The sequence below is a fragment of the Aquila chrysaetos genome, unplaced genomic scaffold (genome assembly GCF_900496995.4).
Source record: "Aquila chrysaetos chrysaetos unplaced genomic scaffold, bAquChr1.4, whole genome shotgun sequence".
Taxonomy (NCBI): domain Eukaryota; kingdom Metazoa; phylum Chordata; class Aves; order Accipitriformes; family Accipitridae; genus Aquila; species Aquila chrysaetos.
Genome location: NW_024470382.1, coordinates 528789 through 550270, shown reverse-complemented (window position 1 = coordinate 550270; position 21482 = coordinate 528789). Strand labels below are relative to the sequence as shown.

Here is a 21482-nt window from a genome sequence, read left to right as displayed (position 1 = left end):
CCTTCTCATATCCCAAAGCATGAGCTAAAAAGAAGGTCAGCTTTTACTGCATTTACTCATGTTGTCTGAGCAACACAACACACAGCTCATGCTGGTACCATGGATAAATGTTTGTTTGCACTGATGAAGAGTTTAAAGGAGTCCACTGTTTAGAACTTTTTGTCCAAACACACTTGTCACTTCAGAAGAGTAACCTGATTTCCTTAGTTCGTCATTATGATAGCAAGGCATGAGCCTGACAGCACACATGCACTTCTGAAAGGCACAAGAGCAGTCAGCTTGGGAAGAAGTAAACAGACTGTGGAAAAGACCTATACTTTCAAAGAACTGCTCACCCCCAAACCCCTTTATTCTAGCATTATCTAACAACACCTGCAATATTACTTTATTCCTACATCTATCAAAAGTAATAATGGAAGATGAACATGAAGCTTTACATGCAAGACTGCATGTCATTACAATGTGACCACTCACTGCTTTTCAAAGTTCTGGGATGGTATCATACACAAACTGTTATTTTGGAAAAAATACTCTCAAGAGGCATCAACAACTTATTTTAGAGTCTGATGCAGTTAATTCCCACTTTCAAAATTCAGCAACTGACAACTGGACGTCTCCTGGCTTCACATCTGACTGTCGACCGCATGAATCGCAGTTCCTTTCTGAGTGTTTACGATGATCTGCAGAGCTATTTCACATGTGGTATATGGTATAGGACTGTAGTACACACTTTTGTTTCAAGATGGACTTACTTTGCCAAAGTGTCAAAATAGTATGTTTTTAAGGCTAATCTTCTATGCATCACGCTCTATAGAAATATCTAATAGCTAATACCAGAAGGAAGCACAATTCACTTTGTGAAGCAACTTGCACTAGAATAAAAAAATGAAACCCTACAAGACTAGAGCAAAATATAGGCTTACCTGTATCTTTGAATGACCGTATAATGCACGTTAAATCAACATTAACACTTTCTGCATTTTCCACTTTCCTAAATACGATTCCAAGAAACCACATTGACACATATTCACTCCTAAAAAGACAGATTCACAAATCTATCATTTATGCACAGATGCCAGTTATTTGGATGCTAGTATCTACTCTCAAGAAGGGATTAAGCAAAACAGTTTAGTTGTATGCAGCAGTTAAAGATTAGAGTCAGCCCACACTTAAGTTCTCCAAGAACTCCTCCCTGAAGTTCTCCCTTCTTTAAAAAGATCCCACATGCTCAGAACCTTGCCTCTCAGACCTCATACCTACAAAACAGTAGGTACGTAACTGAACATCTCTCACAGATAAGCTGAGGTGAATAAATATAAACAAGGTACAATACATTGGCCAAACTGGATTTCAGAAAAGTAATGAAAACCACTGTTTACAAGCTCTCGGTTGCCAGGGAAAGACTGTGGCTTTATATGGGCAATAGATATAAATTCATTCCTCTCCAAGTTTCCAACCAGCACACAAATTTTAGATTCGACAAGGCCAATCCTAATAAGAACATGAGACATTTACTCATTTTAACTGTATCCAGCACAGTAGTTATATACCTTTTTACAATACAATGCTAATACCAAAATGCTAACCAGTCAGTAAGTAGTAAGTTTCATTCAGCTGAGCAGATACTAGATATTTATATCACACACACTGTAGTTTGAGATGTTTCCAGTGACAGAGGTACAGAAGTTTAACTTGTACTCTTAACAGGTCAGATACAACACCTCAACATATAGCCTATGATGAAAATATCAACAAGAAGCAGATTCCCAGCACCTCTGGCTGCATTTTGAAGTGCAGCAAAACTCCTTTTTACCCCAAAGATCAAGGAGAAGAGTTTAGAAAAGGCTCAAGCACAACTGTTCAGTTACACCTGAGTAAAGATGCAATTCTTCCTGCAGATTGATCTGTGAAAAGAGTTTACCCTTTTCCAGCCAAACTGAAAAACATAGTTCCTTTAATAAACAGATTACCTAGTCAACACAGTCTCATCAGAAACTTACCCAAGAAATGTATCATGACCACAAAGGCCCTTCATATAAATACTGGCATGAAGTACTGGCATTTTACCCTTTAACCTAAAACACTGCTAGCTTTGAAAGCAGTCAGAACTCTGCACGTTCTTCAAAAGTATCTTATGTTGATGAACAACAGAGATGTGCCATCTATTCCCAAATCCATTCAAGAGTTGGTGAACTAAACTTGTTCTTACAGCAAACTGAAGCAAGTTTATCTTCTGCTTTTCATTTTCCCAGATGCAAAACTAAACCCCATTTGCTGCCATTTCTGTCACTGCAAAAACATCAGCTTTTACTGGAGCCAGAACTTTCCTCATCTTTATTCTGAGATACAACAAGCTTTGTTCACTTAAAAACATTGCACAATAAAAACTATTTGGTTCTAAGCCCTCTGCCCATAACTCCTTGTTGTACACCTAACTGTGACTGATATCAAGCTGTAGCTGACATGATTTTTAAGTGAACACATTAAAAAGTTCAGGTAAAAGGTATTACCTATTAGAGCTATTTTTAAACATGAAATAAGATGTCTTTTAGAGGTAGCACAAGAATTAAATTATTTGCCTTAAAGCGCAAGCCAAACTTTGAAGTATAACCAAGGTGCCCTCAGAACAGGGGTCTATTACACAGAGCTATTTTGCTTGCTTACTTGAGCAAAGCAGGCAAAGTACTCATTCCTTAAGAGTGAGAACACCACACACATCACAGTACCTTAATTCCTCACCGTTTCCCCTTATTTCAAGATTCACAGTTAGTCAGCCCATTCACATAGGTTAAACAAGTTATTATTGGCATATATCCCTTGAGACATTGACAAATATCATGTCATAAGCAGTCATTTTCTCTAACTACAATTGAAGTGGATCTCACATTACATTTCACAAAGTAGGTCAGCACTCCTGCAGTTTACCTATTGACTACCAAGTGTGCTGAAATGATAATTTTCAGCACTAAACATAAGACGCCTGAGCACACTACTAGATTAAAACTTAGTAAATACTATTTATCAGCATTCAGATGCTCTGTGCAGACGGCTAGGTTTCACCCAGATTAAACAGCCTTGTTTCACTTCACTGGAGAAATGTAGGCTCTGGAATAGGCTGACTACATAACCAGAGCAACTTAGCACCGAGTGCAATGTAGTCTTAAATTAAATATTATATCCAGTAAAAAAGTTATGAAACCAAGTCTTCAAAGGCTCTACAACAGTGCTCTTCAAAGTGGGGCTGTGTTTGTCAATTATGTATTGAACCCACATTCGAAGCAAGACTTACCACTCTAAGTGATGCTCTTCAGTAGAGGCACTAGCAGTCAGCACAATATAATGTCTAGAAGAAAAGAAAAATTAATATCCTAGCTCAGGACTTTATATTCCTTCAAGTGAAACCAAAACTGCCTTAAATGTATAGAATATGTCTTCCGGACAAGACAGATTATATCCTGCATTCAGCACAGTATTAACTGAAGAAAAGCTGATTACATCCTTCTGAATTGCATTCTGCTACATTCTAAGTATCAGAGTTGATTTTTTTAAATAAAAGCAGTGTCAGTGGCATAACACATACAGTTTTTCTATCTTCCCTATACTTATCCTTACCAAAATTCATATGACTACCTCCAGTTTCTGAAAAACAAACATCAATGCCATCTTCTATTTAGACTGCAAGCTAAAACTCACTATGCTAACCAGTAAGTAAATAATTTCAAGTTCAGATAACAGATTTCATACATACTTGTATTTCTGAAAGAAGTTCAGTGGTTCAAAGAGCTTTGACCAGTCTGATTTTCCTTGGAGAATCTCATTTGTAACCGCAAGACCTACAAGTAAGCTTCAAAATCTTATTACCGTTTTTTTTTTTGAGACTAGCAGAGCATGATATAAACTTTATCTTATAAAGGTTTTGAACAGTAATTGACAGATCAAAAAGCAGGAATTCCCTTGACACAATGCAGGTCTACTACAACAGTTCATTGTAAAACTGGTCCCTTATTGCCTGCAACAGATATACTTCCCAGAGAACTCTTCTGCCTAAAAGGGCGGAACACCTTGCGGAATATAACCAATTCAGATAATGTGGTTTCATATAGCAAGAACTATATTTTTTATTCAGTTAATAAGCATGGAAAGAACTTTACCATGTTTGAGCTCCTCTACCATTACCGCTCGCGTTGATGTAGATACGTTGTATGTAGAGTTCTGCTGTGGATAGGCTGGGGTGATGATAGGCATTACATGATATCGGTTTGATGGGTTCACCTATGGTGTTAAAACAATTGTGCTCAGCACCAGCAGCTTAGGTTAGAAGAAAGTTGAAAGGCTTCTGAATTCAATGTCTACATACCCTAGCGTCCCATACGGGTAAATTAAGATTGCTCTCTTCATGTTGTTTCAGCAATACAGGTTTTGGCCACTCCCTATGTAAGAAAAGCCAGTAACTAACTGTCCATTTAGAACTCTGTCATGTAATTCAGGGTAGGATTGAACATTGTTGGTGTAAACCTTATATAAAGAACTACCTCAAAAAGTGTAACTATTTTCTGCAAATTAAAATAGTCATAAATAGCTCTTACGTTTTGAAAAAAAAACAAGAAGAACTTGTTAACCAGAGTAGAAGCCAAAGCATGTGGATAGAGCTGACACGTTCTTGCTACTAGCACGGCCCAGAAAACCCCACCAAGAAATCCCAGCATGTTGGAGTAAATGCCACATCCTACAATGGATACACTGTCGTTAGCCTGTAGTCTTTCAATACCCAAGTATATTCCTTCAAATTTACAGTACCAGCTTCACAATCTATAAAATACCTAGTACACTTCAGTCTCAAAGTCAATTATTTTCGCAGTGCAACGAGGCCAAAATTGTTGGTCCTTATAGCAATGAGAAGAAGAATCATTACCACACCACTTCCCAAAATACTGCTACTCTGAAATTTGCCTACACTGCTACAGCTACTGCTTCACTCCAACTTCCCTTAAAAAAAAGGTTCTGTCATTCTTCTAGCACTTGCTCTGGTCACATGTGCAAATGGTATTTTCTTATTCCTTATGTATCAAGCTTTTATACTTCACTTGGCATTTTTATCCTTTGTAGTCAGGTTCCTGATAGGCCATGCAGCGCCTTGTCTCGCAGGCACTCCCCTCTTCTCCCCACTCTACCCCCATTAAAAAACACACAGAATCTACCCCATGGACAGGCCTTGAATATAAACTAAAAAACAGTTTTTAAACTAAAAACTGTTATTTAAACAGCTATCCAAAGCTGAGGTACTTCTAATGCTATTATTTTTTCAGCATGAGGCACCTCTGAAAAGTTTAAAGATCACAAACAATCACATTACTCACGTTTTGCCCACAGTTTAATTGCACAGAGCGTGAGCCAGACGTTCTCTTTATTTGGCACTAGGTGTAGTATTTCATCAGTAACTCTGCAACCTGTAAGAAAAAAAGTTGAAGTACAGAACTTCCTAGTAACAGGTACAAGTCGGTTTTATGCTATACTGGATCAATAGCTTACAGTTTATCCTTCAAGTCTATGAAAACAAGTTTGGATTACTTGCTTTGTATTACCTTAAAAATTAGAGATTACACATAACATTCAGTATCACGTCAGGTAACTGGTGCCCTCAACAGCTTTTTCATACTTCAGACTACAGCCAACAACTTTCAATAAGGCCCTGCTACAGGATGCCGAAAGCTAGGTTTCTTTTGACAGCCAGGAACAATTAAACCAGTCAGTGTTAAACAGTGAGCAAGTCAGGCTTCAAGTATTTAATTTAATTTTTTTTTTTTTAATGAACTACCACACATTCTTCTCTATCAAGTGCTCTACCTATTCATCTGAAGCAGTTTCTGTGGCAAACTGGAACAATGCACACACCCCAATCAAAGAAACATGAAACACAGGTCTATCTAAACACACAATTTGAAACATCTAAATTTAAGCTCACTTGCCACCTCCTCAGATCTCAAGCATACAGGGGATCAGTTTCTGTGTCTTGTACAGAAACTTGGGCTGTGTAATGTGCATTCCATACCAATTTTAGTAACATTTTCTTTTTAAAGATATGTAAATATGCTTACCATTTAAGCTCTGTATACATATTATATCCAGGCTTCTGAGATGTGAGTCATCTCTGAGATCAAGATTACCAGAAACAGTTGGCACAGACAGTCTTGCAAACACGAGATCAATCTTAAGAGGAAAAAAGTGCCAACCGTTAGAATGCCACACAGTTTGCAAACAGCACACTAGTGGGGGACAGTTAGTCAAGTCTAAAAAGAGTGGTTAACATTTGTATTTAGAATTATGTGACTACAGAAACATCTCCCAAGAGATTTATTGGCCAGAAGACTCAATAAAATTTCTAGAGGTTCCATATTTTATGTACAAAACCGTTGTTGCATCACCCCTTTCTTTTTAAGCTAGGGAAAGGAAGAGGGGTTTTTAAGTTGAAAAAAGATTACTCTAGACTTAGAATTTGAATTAAAAGGGAACTTAAAATTAATCATAGAATTAAGACATAAGTTCTATCACCTCAACTATACTTCAGCAAAGGAGAGAGCATTTTCTTTGTGCACTAAGCCCTTTTGATCCCGAAGTATCCGGTTTTTAGTACAGTCTGAGGCAAGAAAATTATTCTGTGAATGTCTGTACCAGATAAAGGCCACAAAAAGGTCACTGAATAAATGTCTTCATGATAATGATATGAAGCAGTAAATTGCTTAGGTACTACAGCATGCAGGTCTTTATTAATTGTGTAAGAAGTATTCAAGATACCAGGATTGCTGCAGCTGACAAACCTAGGCAGGAGTCAAATGAGTACTTTTACTTTCCATTTTCCAGATTGTTTGTCCCACAACCACTTCATTTTGGATTTGCAGCAAAACATTTAATCCCTCTGTAGACACCTAGCTTGTCAGAGCTAAGAAGAGTTAGCAAGGACACCGCCTCTGCTTCCACTCTGCACGATCCTAGCGATAAATGCTATTCAAGCAGGCTACCCTGGTCTACAGCACAGGTTTAGAAAAAGACGTCCCTGATGCTCCCATGCCTGCCAGGCTTCCTAGGAGCTTATTTTCCTATGAGCTCCCATTCTACTGCAACGTATTCTCCTGGGATAGGTTGTGGTCCAAAATAGCACAGTCACAGGTCCCTGGAAAAGTTATCCTATTCCAAAGCAAGAAAAAAATTTACTCACTTAAAGAAAAAAAAAATGAAATGCTTACCTCTATGCCATCAAACTCAAACTTGACAACTGGTACATATACATCTTCAACTGCCTGTGAAGGAGAGGATAACTGTGTAAGAAAACATGTTTTGCTACTTTATGTTTCTCCTAAACTATGATCAAATGCAGAATTTACACTGCTAACTACTCAGTATAAAGACTGAATTGCTTCCAAACCAAAAAAACTGTTAATAAGCTGCAAGCAGTATACCACTAACACGGTACTAATATTAGCTTTAAGAAGTTATTTAGCCAAGAGATTCAGAGGCTGATCATGTATTCTAATGAACAAACAGTGCACAATGAGCTATCAGTATCAGAGGCTGGAAGGTACTTACCTTGGTGGTGAGGAAGAAAAGCAAGAGATTTCCATAGCTATCTTACTACGGTTAACATCCAGAGAAATCTAGAAAATTCTCTTCACATTTGACAGTGTTATTGATTTGTCATTGATTTGTTATTAGTTAGAATTAATCATATTTAATTTTAATATTTTAGCAAAATCATATGTATGTTGCATTTTATACATTTAACCCCCAACCAGTACCTGTTGTGAAATCCCCTGTATAGCCCAGTACCAAGGCTGGAGAAATTGGCTAAAATCATCTAGTAGGAACATTCAGAACTTAGATAACAAGATAAAGAAATTAAAATCTGATTATAAAAGAGTTTGGTTTGACTAAAAAGTAGAAAATTGTGAAGCATAAGTATGGGAGTGTTAAGTTTGAAATGTAGCCTTAGGAACTTAGGAGCTTAGCAAATGTATAATGTGTAACCGTAAGAATTTAAGTATTGTTCAAAATCATTTAACCACAGAAGTTTTGACAAAGATTGGTAGTCTTGTAGTGTTTGTTTTAAAAACTAGGGAAACCATTATGGACACCAGTTTGCTGCTTGGAGACACCTGAGAGGTCAAGAAGCGGACGAGTGAGGAAGACTATGAAAGACCCCCAGAGGACTCCTGAGGACCACCACAGACCTTCACTGCGCCTGCGTAAAGGACATTTACATATGCTAATGATGTCCCAGAAGTCTAATGAATATGTATAACTTTTCTTGGAAATCTAATGAATATGCATCAATAAGTCTTAATATAAGGTGTATTGTTTTGGTGACAGGTGTGCGTGGTTTGTGAGAGGACTTGCCCGCGCACCTGGCCGTCAATAAAGAAGTGTCTGCTTATCTACACTAAATTGGTGTTGATAAGTTCTTCATTCCGAGCTTTTCGGTAACAACAGCGTGCACTAGCCTCCTGTATTTTTATTTTCTACCATGCCTGAGATGCTATCGGCTACCTTATGGAACAGTTTTCAATTTTGCAGACCACTTGTTAGAACTGTGCCACAGCCCGCTGAGTCTGTTTTCAGGTGACAGTCATCTAAACGAAGGCTCATTAGCTATGCATATGAAGTCTTTCAAAATGTCTGCACAAGGAAGACTAGGCTGAGAGAAACACTTCTCAGGAGTTCGGTTTTATATGCAAGGTACACAACATAGGCACCTGAGGGTGATTTTACAAGGCAGTTTTGCATGTTCGCAGCACAGCTCCTATTAACTTTACGTAAAGCTGACTGTGTATCTCTTCTACAAAGTCTCAGGCTGAGTAGCCAGAGAAGAACAGGACCAGAGAAGAATGAATTAGAGGTCCTAAAGTACATCCAGAGGAACACCATGGCAAACGTACTGACAGAAACCTTTCCACATCACATTCAACTTCCTTAGTTCTCAGGCTGACCCTTCCTCTTCCTGCATGCGATTACCTTCTTTCCAAGCCCCTTACTACAGCTCAGATGAAAGCAAGGCTCCTAGGGACAACCTTGCTTTTTGAAACTATAGCCCACTCATTCCCAAACCATGGGTGTGGGAGAAGTGAACCACAAAGATTCTTATGTGATGTACAGTCATTTGGGAAGGGAACCAAAAGCTTGACTTCAACATTTTCATGCTGCGTAAACAGTATTTTAGAAGGTGCTCAGAAACAATTCCATTTTTAATTTTGCTTTGTAAGACAATCACTACCAATGTGAGTCTTTAACATGAATATTCTTATTGTAGGAGTTGCACAATCTATCAAGGAGAGAGCTTACTCACTCTTAGATTTTTTATTTCCTCTTGATGTTTTAGTTTTTCAAAGAACGACTGAAAGATCCGATCTTTCTACATGTCTAGGAGCAACACAAACAGCATCTATGTCAGCACCTGCAAAGAGATTCCATTTCTTCTGTTACTGTTGGAAGACACTTTCAAACATTAGAACTCTGACCAGGCAACACTGTTTATCATGGGGAGGAGGAATACAGCTGAAAAACTGTAAAGAAGACCATGTAACAGCAACACAGGATTCTGGCTGTGATGTGTGTTACTTCATGAAAAATGACTTGAAATAAAAACTGATGGTTGGTGGGAGCTGTGCATAGTAACATGTAGCTGGAGTAGGTTCAGAATACTTTAACCAGGGAATCAGAAAGCTATTTTAAACATTGGCATAAATAATACAGATTGTAATTCAAAAGCAGAGCACAAAAAAGAAGTCTCCTAAGGGAAGATGCACAATGGCCTCTTTCATATGCACCTCTTTTTGTGGAGGTGAGGAAGGCTGAAAACCACAGAAGACAGCCAGGAAGAGCAGAAAATTCACTGCAGTAAATACACAAATTGCAAAGCATGTTCTAGCTTGACCTCACACATATTTTAAAACAAATACTTCAGAGTGTGCAGTGTGTACAGCGTTGGTTTCTCTTTGTTGGCTCATATTCTACACTGGATTAGCAGAGGAGAGAAAAAAACCTACTTGAATATACAAAAATATTTTCTTATGACTAAAGATCACAGCTATTGCCATCTTCCATACCTGCCTCAACTCTGACCTCTACACCACAGTGCCCTTCTTATGCCAGGAACTCAGCCATCTTTTCCAGACGCAGGAGCACGTCCCCACAATCCCCAGGAAACCTGCATCTCTATCAAAAGGCATTTGGAGCTAAAAGATGAATTGGCTGGCACAGGTCTCACCCTGTCCAGCAGCCCAGTGGCTTGCGCACTCGCTGCTCACTCAAATTTGCAGTTAGAGCCATGGCTCTCTCACCGACCAAGCGCAAGGCTGAGCTCGAGGTTGCAGGCATCCTGAGGACAGAACCTCCCTTTCACGGTGGGTGACCCACTTTCTGTAAACCCGGAGTGGTATTGGGACAATTAATGGGACAGAGAGAGACAGAGACAAAGAAGCTATGATGTGCCTGCCGGGAACTCGCCTTCAAACCCCCAATACAACAGTTCCTAAATTACACAAAGTGGAACAGCTTCCCGGGGAGCAGACTCCCTGCATCACCTCAGCCTGCCCAGCCGCCTGCTACTAGGGCACTATTCGCCTTTGTGCTAAAGTCCATCCTCCAAAAGAGGCAAACAGATCTAAATAGAACTTTCTTTTCCCTTCACTGAACTAAAGAACAGGAATCTCCTTTTATTTTTTATTTCTTCCTGTCTGAGGAAGGAGGTAAGTACCTAACTGCAGAAGATTTGTGCCCAAGACCCTGAATTGCTGGTGACCTGTGCTGCCAGTCCAGAGGTGAGCAGTTGATTATTTAGGACAGATGGGATTCAGGCTTTCGCCTTTTACTTGCCCATTCCTCCTTTGTAACTTGCAGGCTTCTTTTTTTCGATCCTTGATTTTCGCTGTGACGTCCAGGCACTTGCTGCAGCCTGAGAGTCTTCTGGACAAAACGAGACGCATGTCTGGAGAGGCCACAGCCCAACTACTAACTGCCTATGTCTCTACTAAGCAACATCGACAATAATTTTTTAGAAGGGGGTGGATCATCAAATTGGTGACACAGAATTAAAAGATTGTTTTTCTAGGCCACTTCAATTTAACAGAAACTTGGAGATTTGGGTTCAAAAATACGAAACACTTTAAAGCCGAAACACTCTTTGTAGCTGCTCCTTTGCTTATTCTTGTTTGAAAGAAATATTTGGCAATTTGAACATGTTTTTCACATCAATTCAACCAGGTCTGTTTACATTCAAACTTTAAATCTAAAATATATAAAAATCCAAACTAAAAAAATTGCACTATGCTCATAATTTTTACCTAACTTTTTAAGCATCTTTTGCTCCAAATATTTATATTCTGATTATAATCCAGTATTATTTCTCAGAAGTTACAGAGCACTTTTTTCACTTGAGTGCAATTTAGTTAGCTTATGTCCTAAAAATACTTCATTCCTGATGGCTAACAAAATGCACAGTGCAAAATGAGATACAGAATCTCCCTGTGCAATGCTAGGCACCTTGGGCAGTGGTCCTCAGAAACAGGACAGAGAGTGCCTAAGCTTATCAGGGATGAACAGAAGAGGAAAAGGCATCTAAGTAGACCTACTCGAAGATCCAAGCGTGATCTTCAAACACAAACTTTCTTCTGCAACTGAATGTCTAAGACTGAATTTCCTTTCTGTTTTAAATAAATAAATGAATAAATAAATAAATAAATAAATAAATAAATAAGACTGTACTTGGCTTCAATAAGGACTAACAGCAGAGTTGTCAGAGACCTGATGAGGAACACAGGAGACTGGGGTGTGATTCATCTGACTCTCAGATGTGGATGTCTCTTCAGGTAGACACCCATGTCCAAGTCAATCTTGGTCCCATTTTTAGGCAACAGAGAGTTAAGTCAGTATAACCAGTGAGTTCAAGGTACTATTTATCTTATCCTAAAGTAAATGCTTATATATTTGGTCAGAAAGACCGTGCACTAGATTCACTGATTTTATTCACTATATCTCCTTTAAAACAAAATAGGACCTCATGCCAGTTGTGCAGGCAGGGACGATTACAACTGCATTACAGATACACAGTTGAGGTCAGACAAATTACAGTCCACCTCTGCTCTATCCAGTTTGGCTCAAGACCATGAATTTACATCTCCCTCGCCTCCAAAACAGCTCCCGTAATCCCCAGAAGAAGGGAAATGACAGATTTCACCTGTTAAAGCTCTTCCACTTCCTATGAGCAATTAGAGCAGTCACTGGTCCAGAGAAAGAGAGCCAGTCCCCACCTACAGCCCACAGCTCCTGAAGGTCATCTAAGGAGATCTGGAGATTCCAACTTTACCTCTTCTCAAGCCCAAATGCCAAGGGATTTATGCCAGAGAGAGGAGCTCCAGCGGGATCTACTGGCTGCGCTGGGTCCGTTGACCCAACTGGGAGGGACCATTCAAAAACTGCCACAGGGACCCCGACATTCCGAAGCATGCGGGGGGGGGCTGGGCTATGCAAATGACAGAGCCCCCAACAGCTGCTTCCACCCCACTGCCACCCACCAGACCTCACAGCACTGACTGCTACAACACACCAAACCTTCGCAGGGTGATGCCCCTCCACGCTCAACTCAAGGATGCAAGCTTTGAGGGTGGCATGGGCTTGAATCCGGACATGGCATCCTTGCTCCTGGAGGGTGAGATGGGCATGTTCATCTCCCTCCGAAAGAGGAAAAAATAACATCAGAAACTCTCAACCCAAAACAACAATAGCTTGAACTCACTGAAACCCGACACAGAAGATGTTTCTATGAACTTCTCATCCTAGTTTTTAACAACCAAAACACTTTAGTACGCTTTAGTAGTATGCTTTAGACAACCATGATTAATTGCAAGAAATCACACGAGATAATCCGAACACTACTTTAAAAACTGTTTAATATTTAAGCAAGCTGAAAAGAGATTTTGTCAGCCAGGAGTCCATCAGCAAGCACTTGAATCTTTAAGGGAACCAATTTTTCTAACACAAAATGGGTATTTTTAATCCTAAACCCATTTACTCTAAGCAGGGGAAGGTAAATCACTGTATACTAGCACTCAGCTATTCACACACACCTCCCCCCCCTTTTTTAAAAGAAAAAACCAACAGCTTGCACCAAGCAGTATTTCAGATGGAAGGTAAATGTAGGTAATCCTTCCAGAAATATAGGCAGTTCAAAGCAATTGTCCTCCTGTCCCATAGAGAGCATCCCAAAATAAGACTGAGCTCACCAACAGGTCTTGCATGCCTGCAATCCCTCCCCAGGAAGCCTGTAAGAGACTGAATTGTTATCTTGAACCATTTGACTCAAAGATTGTTAGGTGTGAGGGACTGGGCTGTCATCTCAAGGAACTGTGAACTGCTTATCTCGAGCCCTTTGTCTCTAAGATGGCCTGTTTAAGCAGGACATTCCTCTGTCCATAAGGATGATTACCAGGCCATTGAGGCATCCAGGGGAGGAACGGGGCTGGAGCTGATCTGGTGTCCATCACGCGAAGGTCCTGTGATAGACGAAACCTGCAGCGCATGACATCATTGAAATATGCCCTATAAAAACCCGTAGAGACAAGCTGTGGCAGCCTTTTTTCACCACCAAAGAGTTGAAGATTGAGGACCAACGGGACGCCGCTGGATCTGTGGTGGTGACCCTCCTTGCAACTCCCACCACCGACTACTTGCCTGAGGACCAATGGGATGCCACTGGATCCGTGGTAGTGACTATCCTAGCAATCCTATCCTGACTGCTTGTTTAATTTCTACCTTTTCTTCCATTCTATCCTATCGCCACCATTTTCCACTTTTGATACTTTTGATAATAAAAGCTCTTTTGACTATACGGCATTTGACCTTGTTTGTGTCTTAATCTCGCTCTTGGGATCATATCGAAACCTTCCCCGACATTGGATCGGGACAAAGCCCAAAGAGAAATATGATGCTGTTGGAAAATCCCAGTCCTCAGCACTTGAATAGTTTCAGAGCAAAAATCTGGACGAGAACAGAAGCCCCATTTGAGGCTCAACAAAGCACAGCCTGGGAAAACCAAAGCCAGTACATGAACTCAGAGCTTTTACAGAAAGCCTCTGCACAGCAGAAGCGTCCTCACTTCCAACACCCTGGATTTTCCCCCTCTATCTCCATCGCTGCCTCCCATCTCCCCGTGCTCTCCTCTTGCCCAGGCACCTTTCTCACCCATTCCATGACCTCCCAATGCCTCCATCTTTCTCTGTGTTTGTGTGGCAGATGTTACCTCGGAAGCATTGCCCCAGCCAGGTCACTTGCATCTCCTTCTCTTCTTCCTCTGCTGTCACACAACTGCTCCAGCTGCCTGATGCACTTTTGGACTTCCAAAGCCCTTTTGTTCCTGCCTCCCTTCTGCTGTTAAATCCTCTTCCTGGAGAAGAAGTGACAACCGGTTGCTCTCCCCTCTGTGGCATCTTACCTGCATCTTCTGGAGCTGGACAGCTGGTGGGAACTGTCGCCATCAGCCCTGCCTGTGCTTGAAGTCTTCTCCTGGCACGGGCGCAGCTCTGGGTGTGCTTGGTGCATACCATGCTTCCTGAAGGAGAACAGCAACAATCAAAGTGACTCCTGGGCAGTGTCCTGCTGGGAGAGCTGATTTGAAGGCACATTTACCGCAGGTCCTGAGGCTGGCCGGTCCAGGGGTGCTCCCTGTCCCCCAGCTCGGCCACACGTCCCACATCTGGATCCTTCCAGCAGCATTTTGGAAAGCCCGTTCCCAGCTGTGAGCGCCAGCCCAAGGGCACAGGGCAGGAAACAGCCCCCTCCCCTGAGGGCCCCAGCCCCCAACTGGCCTCTGTCCCCAAACTACTAAGACTTCCAAACAGGATCTCCCTGTAGCTACTTTCAGTTTTAAGAAAAGAAACTGTCTGTATGCTCCCAGATTCAGTAGTCTAAGACTGTCAGAGGGTGATTTGGGATTCAGTTCCACAACAAAAGAATATCCATTACAGAATCTCAGCCACCACCTCCATCATCGTCGTCACTGACCCACAAAAGCTGCCTTGTAAAAAATCTTGCAGCTAATTAAAATTACCCTCTCTCCCCCCAAATCTTTGTTCTTCTCATATTCTCAGGCTACTGTGGGAACAATCATATAATTATTCTGTAATTACCACCAATCTGAAACCCCTCGAAAGCATTATTCCCTGACGTGACTGACAGCACTGATGATAAGGGAGAACCATCACTAACCACACACCCACCTGTTTGTCCTTTTGCCTCTGTGACTGAGCATGTCCACATGGATCTCTCCACCTGACAAGAAAAGACCGGCCCCAGAAAAATATCTTACATTGTCTTGGCTCTAGAGTAAGCAAGGAATTTATGATAGTGATACAAAGAAGTTTAAGAGAAAGCAGGATAGTGGAAGAAGCAGAAAATGTGATATGTCTCACCCACCTCTAATTTCAGAGGAAGTTCCAGGGGTAGCGTTTTGTGTTTGTCTCTGGGGGTTTTTTATCACTGCACAGCACAAATGAAAAAACACACACCTGCGTTTTATGTAGAACTGTAAACTACAAGAGTAAAACTATCCAGGCTATGCAATTACACTTCTTTCCAGGATACGTTGGTCACTTTTACATTTCAGCGGAGAAGTTTATGTTAAAATCCCTAAATTCTGATATGAAAATAGCAAAACGTCATCTGTAAATCTTTGAAAAGAACAATACATTGAAAGAAAACTGCCATTTAACAGTTTATATGAACATGTTTCTGCTGCCAAAGGCTATAACGCTTTTGAGTATCTTTGCCATCTTCATCTTCTTTGTCTTCACTTTCTTCTGCTATCATAGCTACTGTCCCTCAACATAACATTAAACTGCTCAAGCACTCTTGTAAATTATATGAAATCCAAAATGCCTTACTGTCCTAGTTTTGGCTGGGATAGTTAAATTTCTTCACAGTAGTTTGTATGGGGCCATGTTTTGGATTTGTGCTGAAAACAGTGTTGATAATACACTAATGTTTTAGTTACTGCTGAGCAGTGCTTACACAGCGTCAAGGCCTTTTCTGCTCCTCACACCGCCCCACCAGTGAGTAGGTTGGAGATGCACAGAAAGTTGGGAGGGGACAAAGTTGGGACAGCTGACCCCAACTAACCAAAGGGATATTCCAGACCATATGACGTCATGCTCAGCAATAAAACTGGGGGGGAGGGCGGCAGGGGGGCCACTGCTCAGGGACTGGCTGAGCATTGGTCAGTGGGTGCTGAGCAATTGTTTTCATGTGCACTGCTTGTTTTTCTTGCATTTTATTTTCCTCTCTCTGTTGGTTTTCTTTCTTTTCCTTACAATTTAAAAAAATAAAATTCTTTTCAATTATTAAACTGGTTTTATGTCAACCCACAAGTTTCTTTCTCACTTTTACCCTTCTGATTCTTAACCCCATCCCACCGGGTTTTGTTATTACCATCATGTTAATGACACAATAGATCCTGCCAAACCTACAACCTGCAAAACCTGAAGACTAACTTATGCAAGACACGTTCCAGAAATGATGATCAGCACAGAAAAGAAAAGCATTAAGTATCTATCTTGTTCTGTCCTTGCCAAAACTGCTGGGTGATCTGTCATCAGCCTCAGTGACTAACAGCAGGCAAGACTCTCTCATCTGGCTTAGCTCAGATGCAGCTCCTAGGAAAACAGCTATTTCAGAAAGTCATGCCTTGTTCTTTTGGGAAAGTGTTTCAAGGAAATGTTTTTAAAACTCTAGAATGGTAAGACTAAACATGGTAATCACCCTCCAAGTTCTTGCTCTCCCACACATTACCTTTTTTCTTTTTTTTCCCTCTTTTCACCAGAAGGGTGGCACTTCTTTCTGAAGGCAAGGTGAGTTACATGGGGTACACAGACAGCCCATGGAAAACTGAGAAATGAGTCTGTGACCACTTCCATCCCCATTCCCTGTTTGCACTCCCCTTGCACTCCAACACTCCTAGCACACTCCTTTCCTCGCCAGCAGTCAGGCCTTACGCAGTCTGCACAACATGTGCAAGAGGATGACTTCACCAGATACTGCCCAAATAATCTCCTGCTTGAGTTCTGATCGGCTCAACTTTTCTGTCCTTACATACAGTCTTGCCCTGTTCTGACCCACTCAGAAAGCTCCTACAAGGATCACCTCACTCACTGCCTTAATCACAACTAACAGCCTCCTTAACACCCTGAAGCTGTTTCTGTCACTTCTCACATACAGTTAACATGGCCTTTCATGACTTAGCCTCCTCCCTCATGTCATTTTCCCACCGAGTACCAAGACGACACCTCCCAATTACAGGCCCCGAGAGCAGTTTCCACTGACTGTCCCCTGCTACACACCAACAAGAACAGCACGGTCTTCTCCCACGGCCATCTCCACGCTCAGAAGGAGCTGTTCACACACTCCTGCCAGCTGGCCTTGCTGCCTGAAAATCCTTGCTGTGCTGCTCAAGGCCATGAAAACTGTTGTGCTACAGCTGTACCCACATCACTGTTCCTCATTCTGAGTGACACGGCCCATTTATGTGTATTCCCACCTGCCCACAGCCATCTGGTGTTTTCAGTCTGGTAAGCATTTTGGAAAAGCACTCTTTTTTTTTTTTTTTTTTTTTAATACCTGCTTTGACTTCACTACAGTACAGGCCCAGAGTCCATGACTATGGCTGGTAAAGTCCGTAGCAATACAGAATTGTGTAGGGATGAGTGGGATAAGTGCCCATTAGTCATTTGGTAGTTGTTCACAATTGACTCCAAGTCCTCCATACCTACCTACCTACCTACCAACCTCCTGACTCACTGGAAATGGGTCAGACTGCACCAGAAGTAACACTGTCCGACCTGGTCAGACATATTAGACCACAAATGGTGGTTTTGAGACAGAAAACGCAACACAAACCACCAGAACAGTAAAAAAACAACCAGAAGAAACATACATAAACCAAAGGCCCCTATCCAAACCCTGAAAAGACAAACAAGATAAAAAAGGAATCTCAATAAAAAAAAAAAAGACCACCCAGAACACAAGACAAGGCAAAAATAACAACTCCAAGAACCCAGGGCCAACAAACCCACATCAGGTCCATAACGGTAACATGCTTTAATCCTAACTTGCTTAAACTCTAGCATCCTGTAGTCCTGCCATCCCATAGCCCTAGCACACTGTAACACCAGCATACCATAACCTGAGCACATTGTAGCCCTAAGGTATCAAACAATGGAACACAAACTCCCTGGACATCTCCAGCAGAGCCTGCAGGTGGCCCCAGATCTCAGACATCAAAACTTCGAAGTGGGAGTGGGACAGAGCCACCAGGACATCACCAGCATCCATCTTCACATCATCCATCACACTCTGAAAAAGTGCCTGGGTTAAACGCTCCATGGGAGAAAGGCACTTGGAGACGCTGAACCAGCCAACCATGGCCACAGGGCTTCAGCTCATCATGTCTGTGTCACAGCCACCAGGCAGATGACCCCATCCTCCCTGCGAGACCCCTCAGGACAGCCGTACCCAGCTCGGGGGGGCTAGATACGGCCTTGGCTCTAGGGGGAGATGCTTCCTGGGAGGAGGATCTCTCATGGGGGCACTGGGAAACCCTCCTCAGGCCTGGATGCCTGAGAAACATCTCTGCGCTGCTCCATATCTCACAAAACCAGGGGCAGAGGAAGGCTGCTTTGCTTGGCCTCCAAGAGAACCAGCTCACCTAGGGTCGTCCGTGGCCACCAGGCGCCTTTGCTGTCAGGTGGGTCTCAGCGTTGCTGTGCAATCGGCTGTCACCTCCCTGAAGGACGCTCTCCAGCGCACGCTACGTCTCCACTGGGTCTCCCTGGGGACAAAGATTGAAAAGGAGGGATGGGGTTTGCTTAGCCCACATTCCCAGGCTGCTGCCACAAGACAGACCTGCCACCCCCCAAATCAGCTGTAGCCATGTGGACACCACGTATGAGCTGCAGATGCAGACGGCAGTGGGGCTGTGGGGAGCAGGCAGGCTGTTCTGGGGTGCCCCCGGCACTGGCAGAAAGCAGAGATGGAGAGAACGGGGAAGTCCAGGGCAGCCAGCAGCTGGTGTGGGGCCCAGCAGGATGCAGCACCTGTGGAAATGTCCAGCTCGCCCAGCTCCTTGAGCCTCAGCCCTGGGGCTGCAAGCACGGGGCTGGCACTGCCTGGGGCTTCGCTGGGAAAAATCGGGCAGGGGTGACCCTGAAAACCCACACATGTACCCAGGCCCGGGATTTGACAACCTGTTCCTTTGCCCATCGCTGCCATGGGATTCAGAAAAGCAGTGCCATTTGCCCCGGCATGGTCCTGAGCCACCACTTGATGGATGAGTCTTTAACCCAGCCTAAGAAGAGGAAAAATTGACCAGAATTAAGCTGTGCTCAAGTTTTTGCAGCAGCACATTTTTTTGAGCTGCCTGGTGCTGCCATGCCTGGGCAAGAAACAGGGCGGCTGCCTGTACCTGCAGGCAGGCGGTGGAGTGTGTGCAGCAGGAGTGGTGGTTGGTGCAGCTGTTGAATGGGTTCAGGCTTTAAATGTGTCCAGACTGGTACCCCTGGTTCCTTTTCCTTGCAGTTTGTATTTAGAGCTTAAATACTATTCTTTTTAAAAGCAAAACCGTCAAGAAAAAAAAAAACAAAACAAAAACCAAAAACCAGTTCGGTGATTTTTCCCCCCCCAGCTGTCCTCTTCTTCCCTCAGTCCTTGCCACTGTGCAAGGCAATGCTCTTCACCAATACTAGGGCACAGGACTGGGCCCAGGGCAGGGCTTTGGCAGGCAGCACATTCCTTGAGGCTCCCGGTAATGCAGCTCCTGGGGAGTGCTCAAGAAATGGGGGCAGTTGCCCAGAATTGCTATTTTTGGTCTCTCCCCACCGCACTCTGTCTGGCTCCCTGCCCCCATTTTTTAATTCCTCCCTCTCTCCACTATTTTTTTCTTTCTCTTTCTCGCTCCCTGTCTGTATTTTCTCATTCCTCTCTCTCCTGCAGCCTGGCCCCTCTTTCCTGCCTGTATCCCCTGCTCAGCTGGGTGGGCTTCTCTCTTGGGCTTTAGGCTGCGCCCTGTGTGAAAGTGCTACTTGTCTGCTCTCTGAAGCTGGCTAATGTAGAAAGATTACTTACAGGGGGCCTCCAGGAAAGATGGGGAGGGACTCTCTATCAGGGAGTGTAGTTATAGGACGAGGGGTAACAGTTTTAAAGTGAAAGAGGGAAGATTTAGATTAGATATTGAGAAATTCTTCACGGTGAGGGTGCGAAAACTGGAGAGATTTTTCCCAGAGGGGTGGCGGATGCCCCCTCCCTGGAGGTGTTCAAGGCCAGGTTGGATGGGGCTTTGAGCAACCTGGTCTAGTGGAAGGTGTCCCTGCCCATGGCAGGGGCTTGGAACTAGATGATCTTTAAGGTCCCTTCCAAGCCACACCATTCGATGATCCATGATTCTATGAAATGGAGGCCGTAGGGATGATAAAGACGAGGGACTTGCTCTGACAGGGGCAACCTGGTGGGTAGACCCCAGTCAATTTTCCCATTTGTAGTCTTGTTACGTCTTCTGTCTGTTGTAGAAACCGCTCCAAGAAATGACTGAACCCCAGAGAAAGCTGCAACAACAGCCCTAATCAGATCACTCTTTTTTTTTCTCTCCAGGCGCTCTGATTTGAAAACGGGAGAAAGGGTGCCTTCCTCACTGGCACCAGCATATGCCTGTTCCTCCCTCAGTCAATGGGGGGCCGACAGCAAGCAGGAGGATCTGTGGGACCACAGGGTCTGCCTCCTAGGACTAAGGTAAGCTGGGAAGGTGGGTCAGGGCACCAGATGGACCAGATTTCTTCTGGGCTCTTGGCATTGCTCTCTTCTTCCCACCCACGCTGCAGCTTTCTTCCACAGCCGCAACGCTGCTCCCTCTCAAAGCGTCCCACCTCGATCCACCCCATTTGTCCGCCTTGGCCCTTCTGCCTTTGCAGCCCTCCAGGAGAGCCTTTGGGAGGCCCTCCTGTCCCCTCGCACAGCTTCTGGGGTTTCCCCACTGTTCAGGTCCTTTAGGAGGAGGGCAGGACCTTTGCACAGCTCTCTTTGCAGGACATGGCGGTGGGCATGGGAGACTCTCCAAGGGACAGCAGCTCCTCTGCACCAGCCGCACCAGCCAGCTAACCCGGGCAGGTGCACGGGAGGCATTGCAGGCTGGCCGGGCAGGCTCAGCATCGCCTCCTTCGTGGGCTCCTGCTTGCATCGCTTCTTCTGCGGGCTGCCTAAGGTGGTGTCTCAGAAGGAAAGCTGCGTGCCGGTCCGCTCTCCACCGTCTGCCCCTCTGCACACTGTGCAAGAAGACAGCAACAAAGAGGAGCACGGATTCCCATCCTCTTCCCGCTGCAAGAGGAGCGGTGCCAGGGAGAGGGCCTGGAGCAGATCCCCGCAGTGGGGAAGGGATGTCCGCAGGTTGGTGGACACCACAG

General features: G+C 43.4%; 1 protein-coding gene and 1 long non-coding RNA gene across 6 annotated transcripts; both read right to left on the bottom strand.

The window, feature by feature from the left end:
- Window positions 1–1041: 1041 nt before the first annotated feature.
- Window positions 1042–10973, bottom strand: LOC115337780 (poly(A) polymerase gamma-like). Its single transcript, XM_030006181.2, is given in 12 exon segments — window positions 1042–1491; window positions 3290–3343; window positions 3749–3833; window positions 4152–4272; window positions 4358–4471; window positions 4587–4726; window positions 5358–5447; window positions 6096–6207; window positions 7242–7295; window positions 9335–9389; window positions 9391–9442; window positions 10886–10973. Coding segments are annotated over 12 exon segments (1167 nt in total). The 3' UTR covers window positions 1042–1289.
- A 2429-nt stretch (window positions 10974–13402) lies between these two features.
- Window positions 13403–20065, bottom strand: LOC115337815. 5 transcript variants are annotated; one of them, XR_005931874.1, is made up of 6 exons: window positions 19496–20065; window positions 19278–19378; window positions 18740–18862; window positions 15457–15519; window positions 15261–15312; window positions 13403–14593 (listed from the first exon to the last, which is right to left on the bottom strand). It is a non-coding gene; the product is annotated as an uncharacterized LOC115337815 (long non-coding RNA). The 5 variants fall into 5 exon arrangements; XR_003922249.1 differs by lacking the exon at window positions 15457–15519 and having other exon boundaries at window positions 13403–14428; window positions 14586–14593; XR_005931872.1 differs by lacking the exon at window positions 15457–15519.
- Between the last annotated feature and the right edge of the window lie 1417 nt (window positions 20066–21482).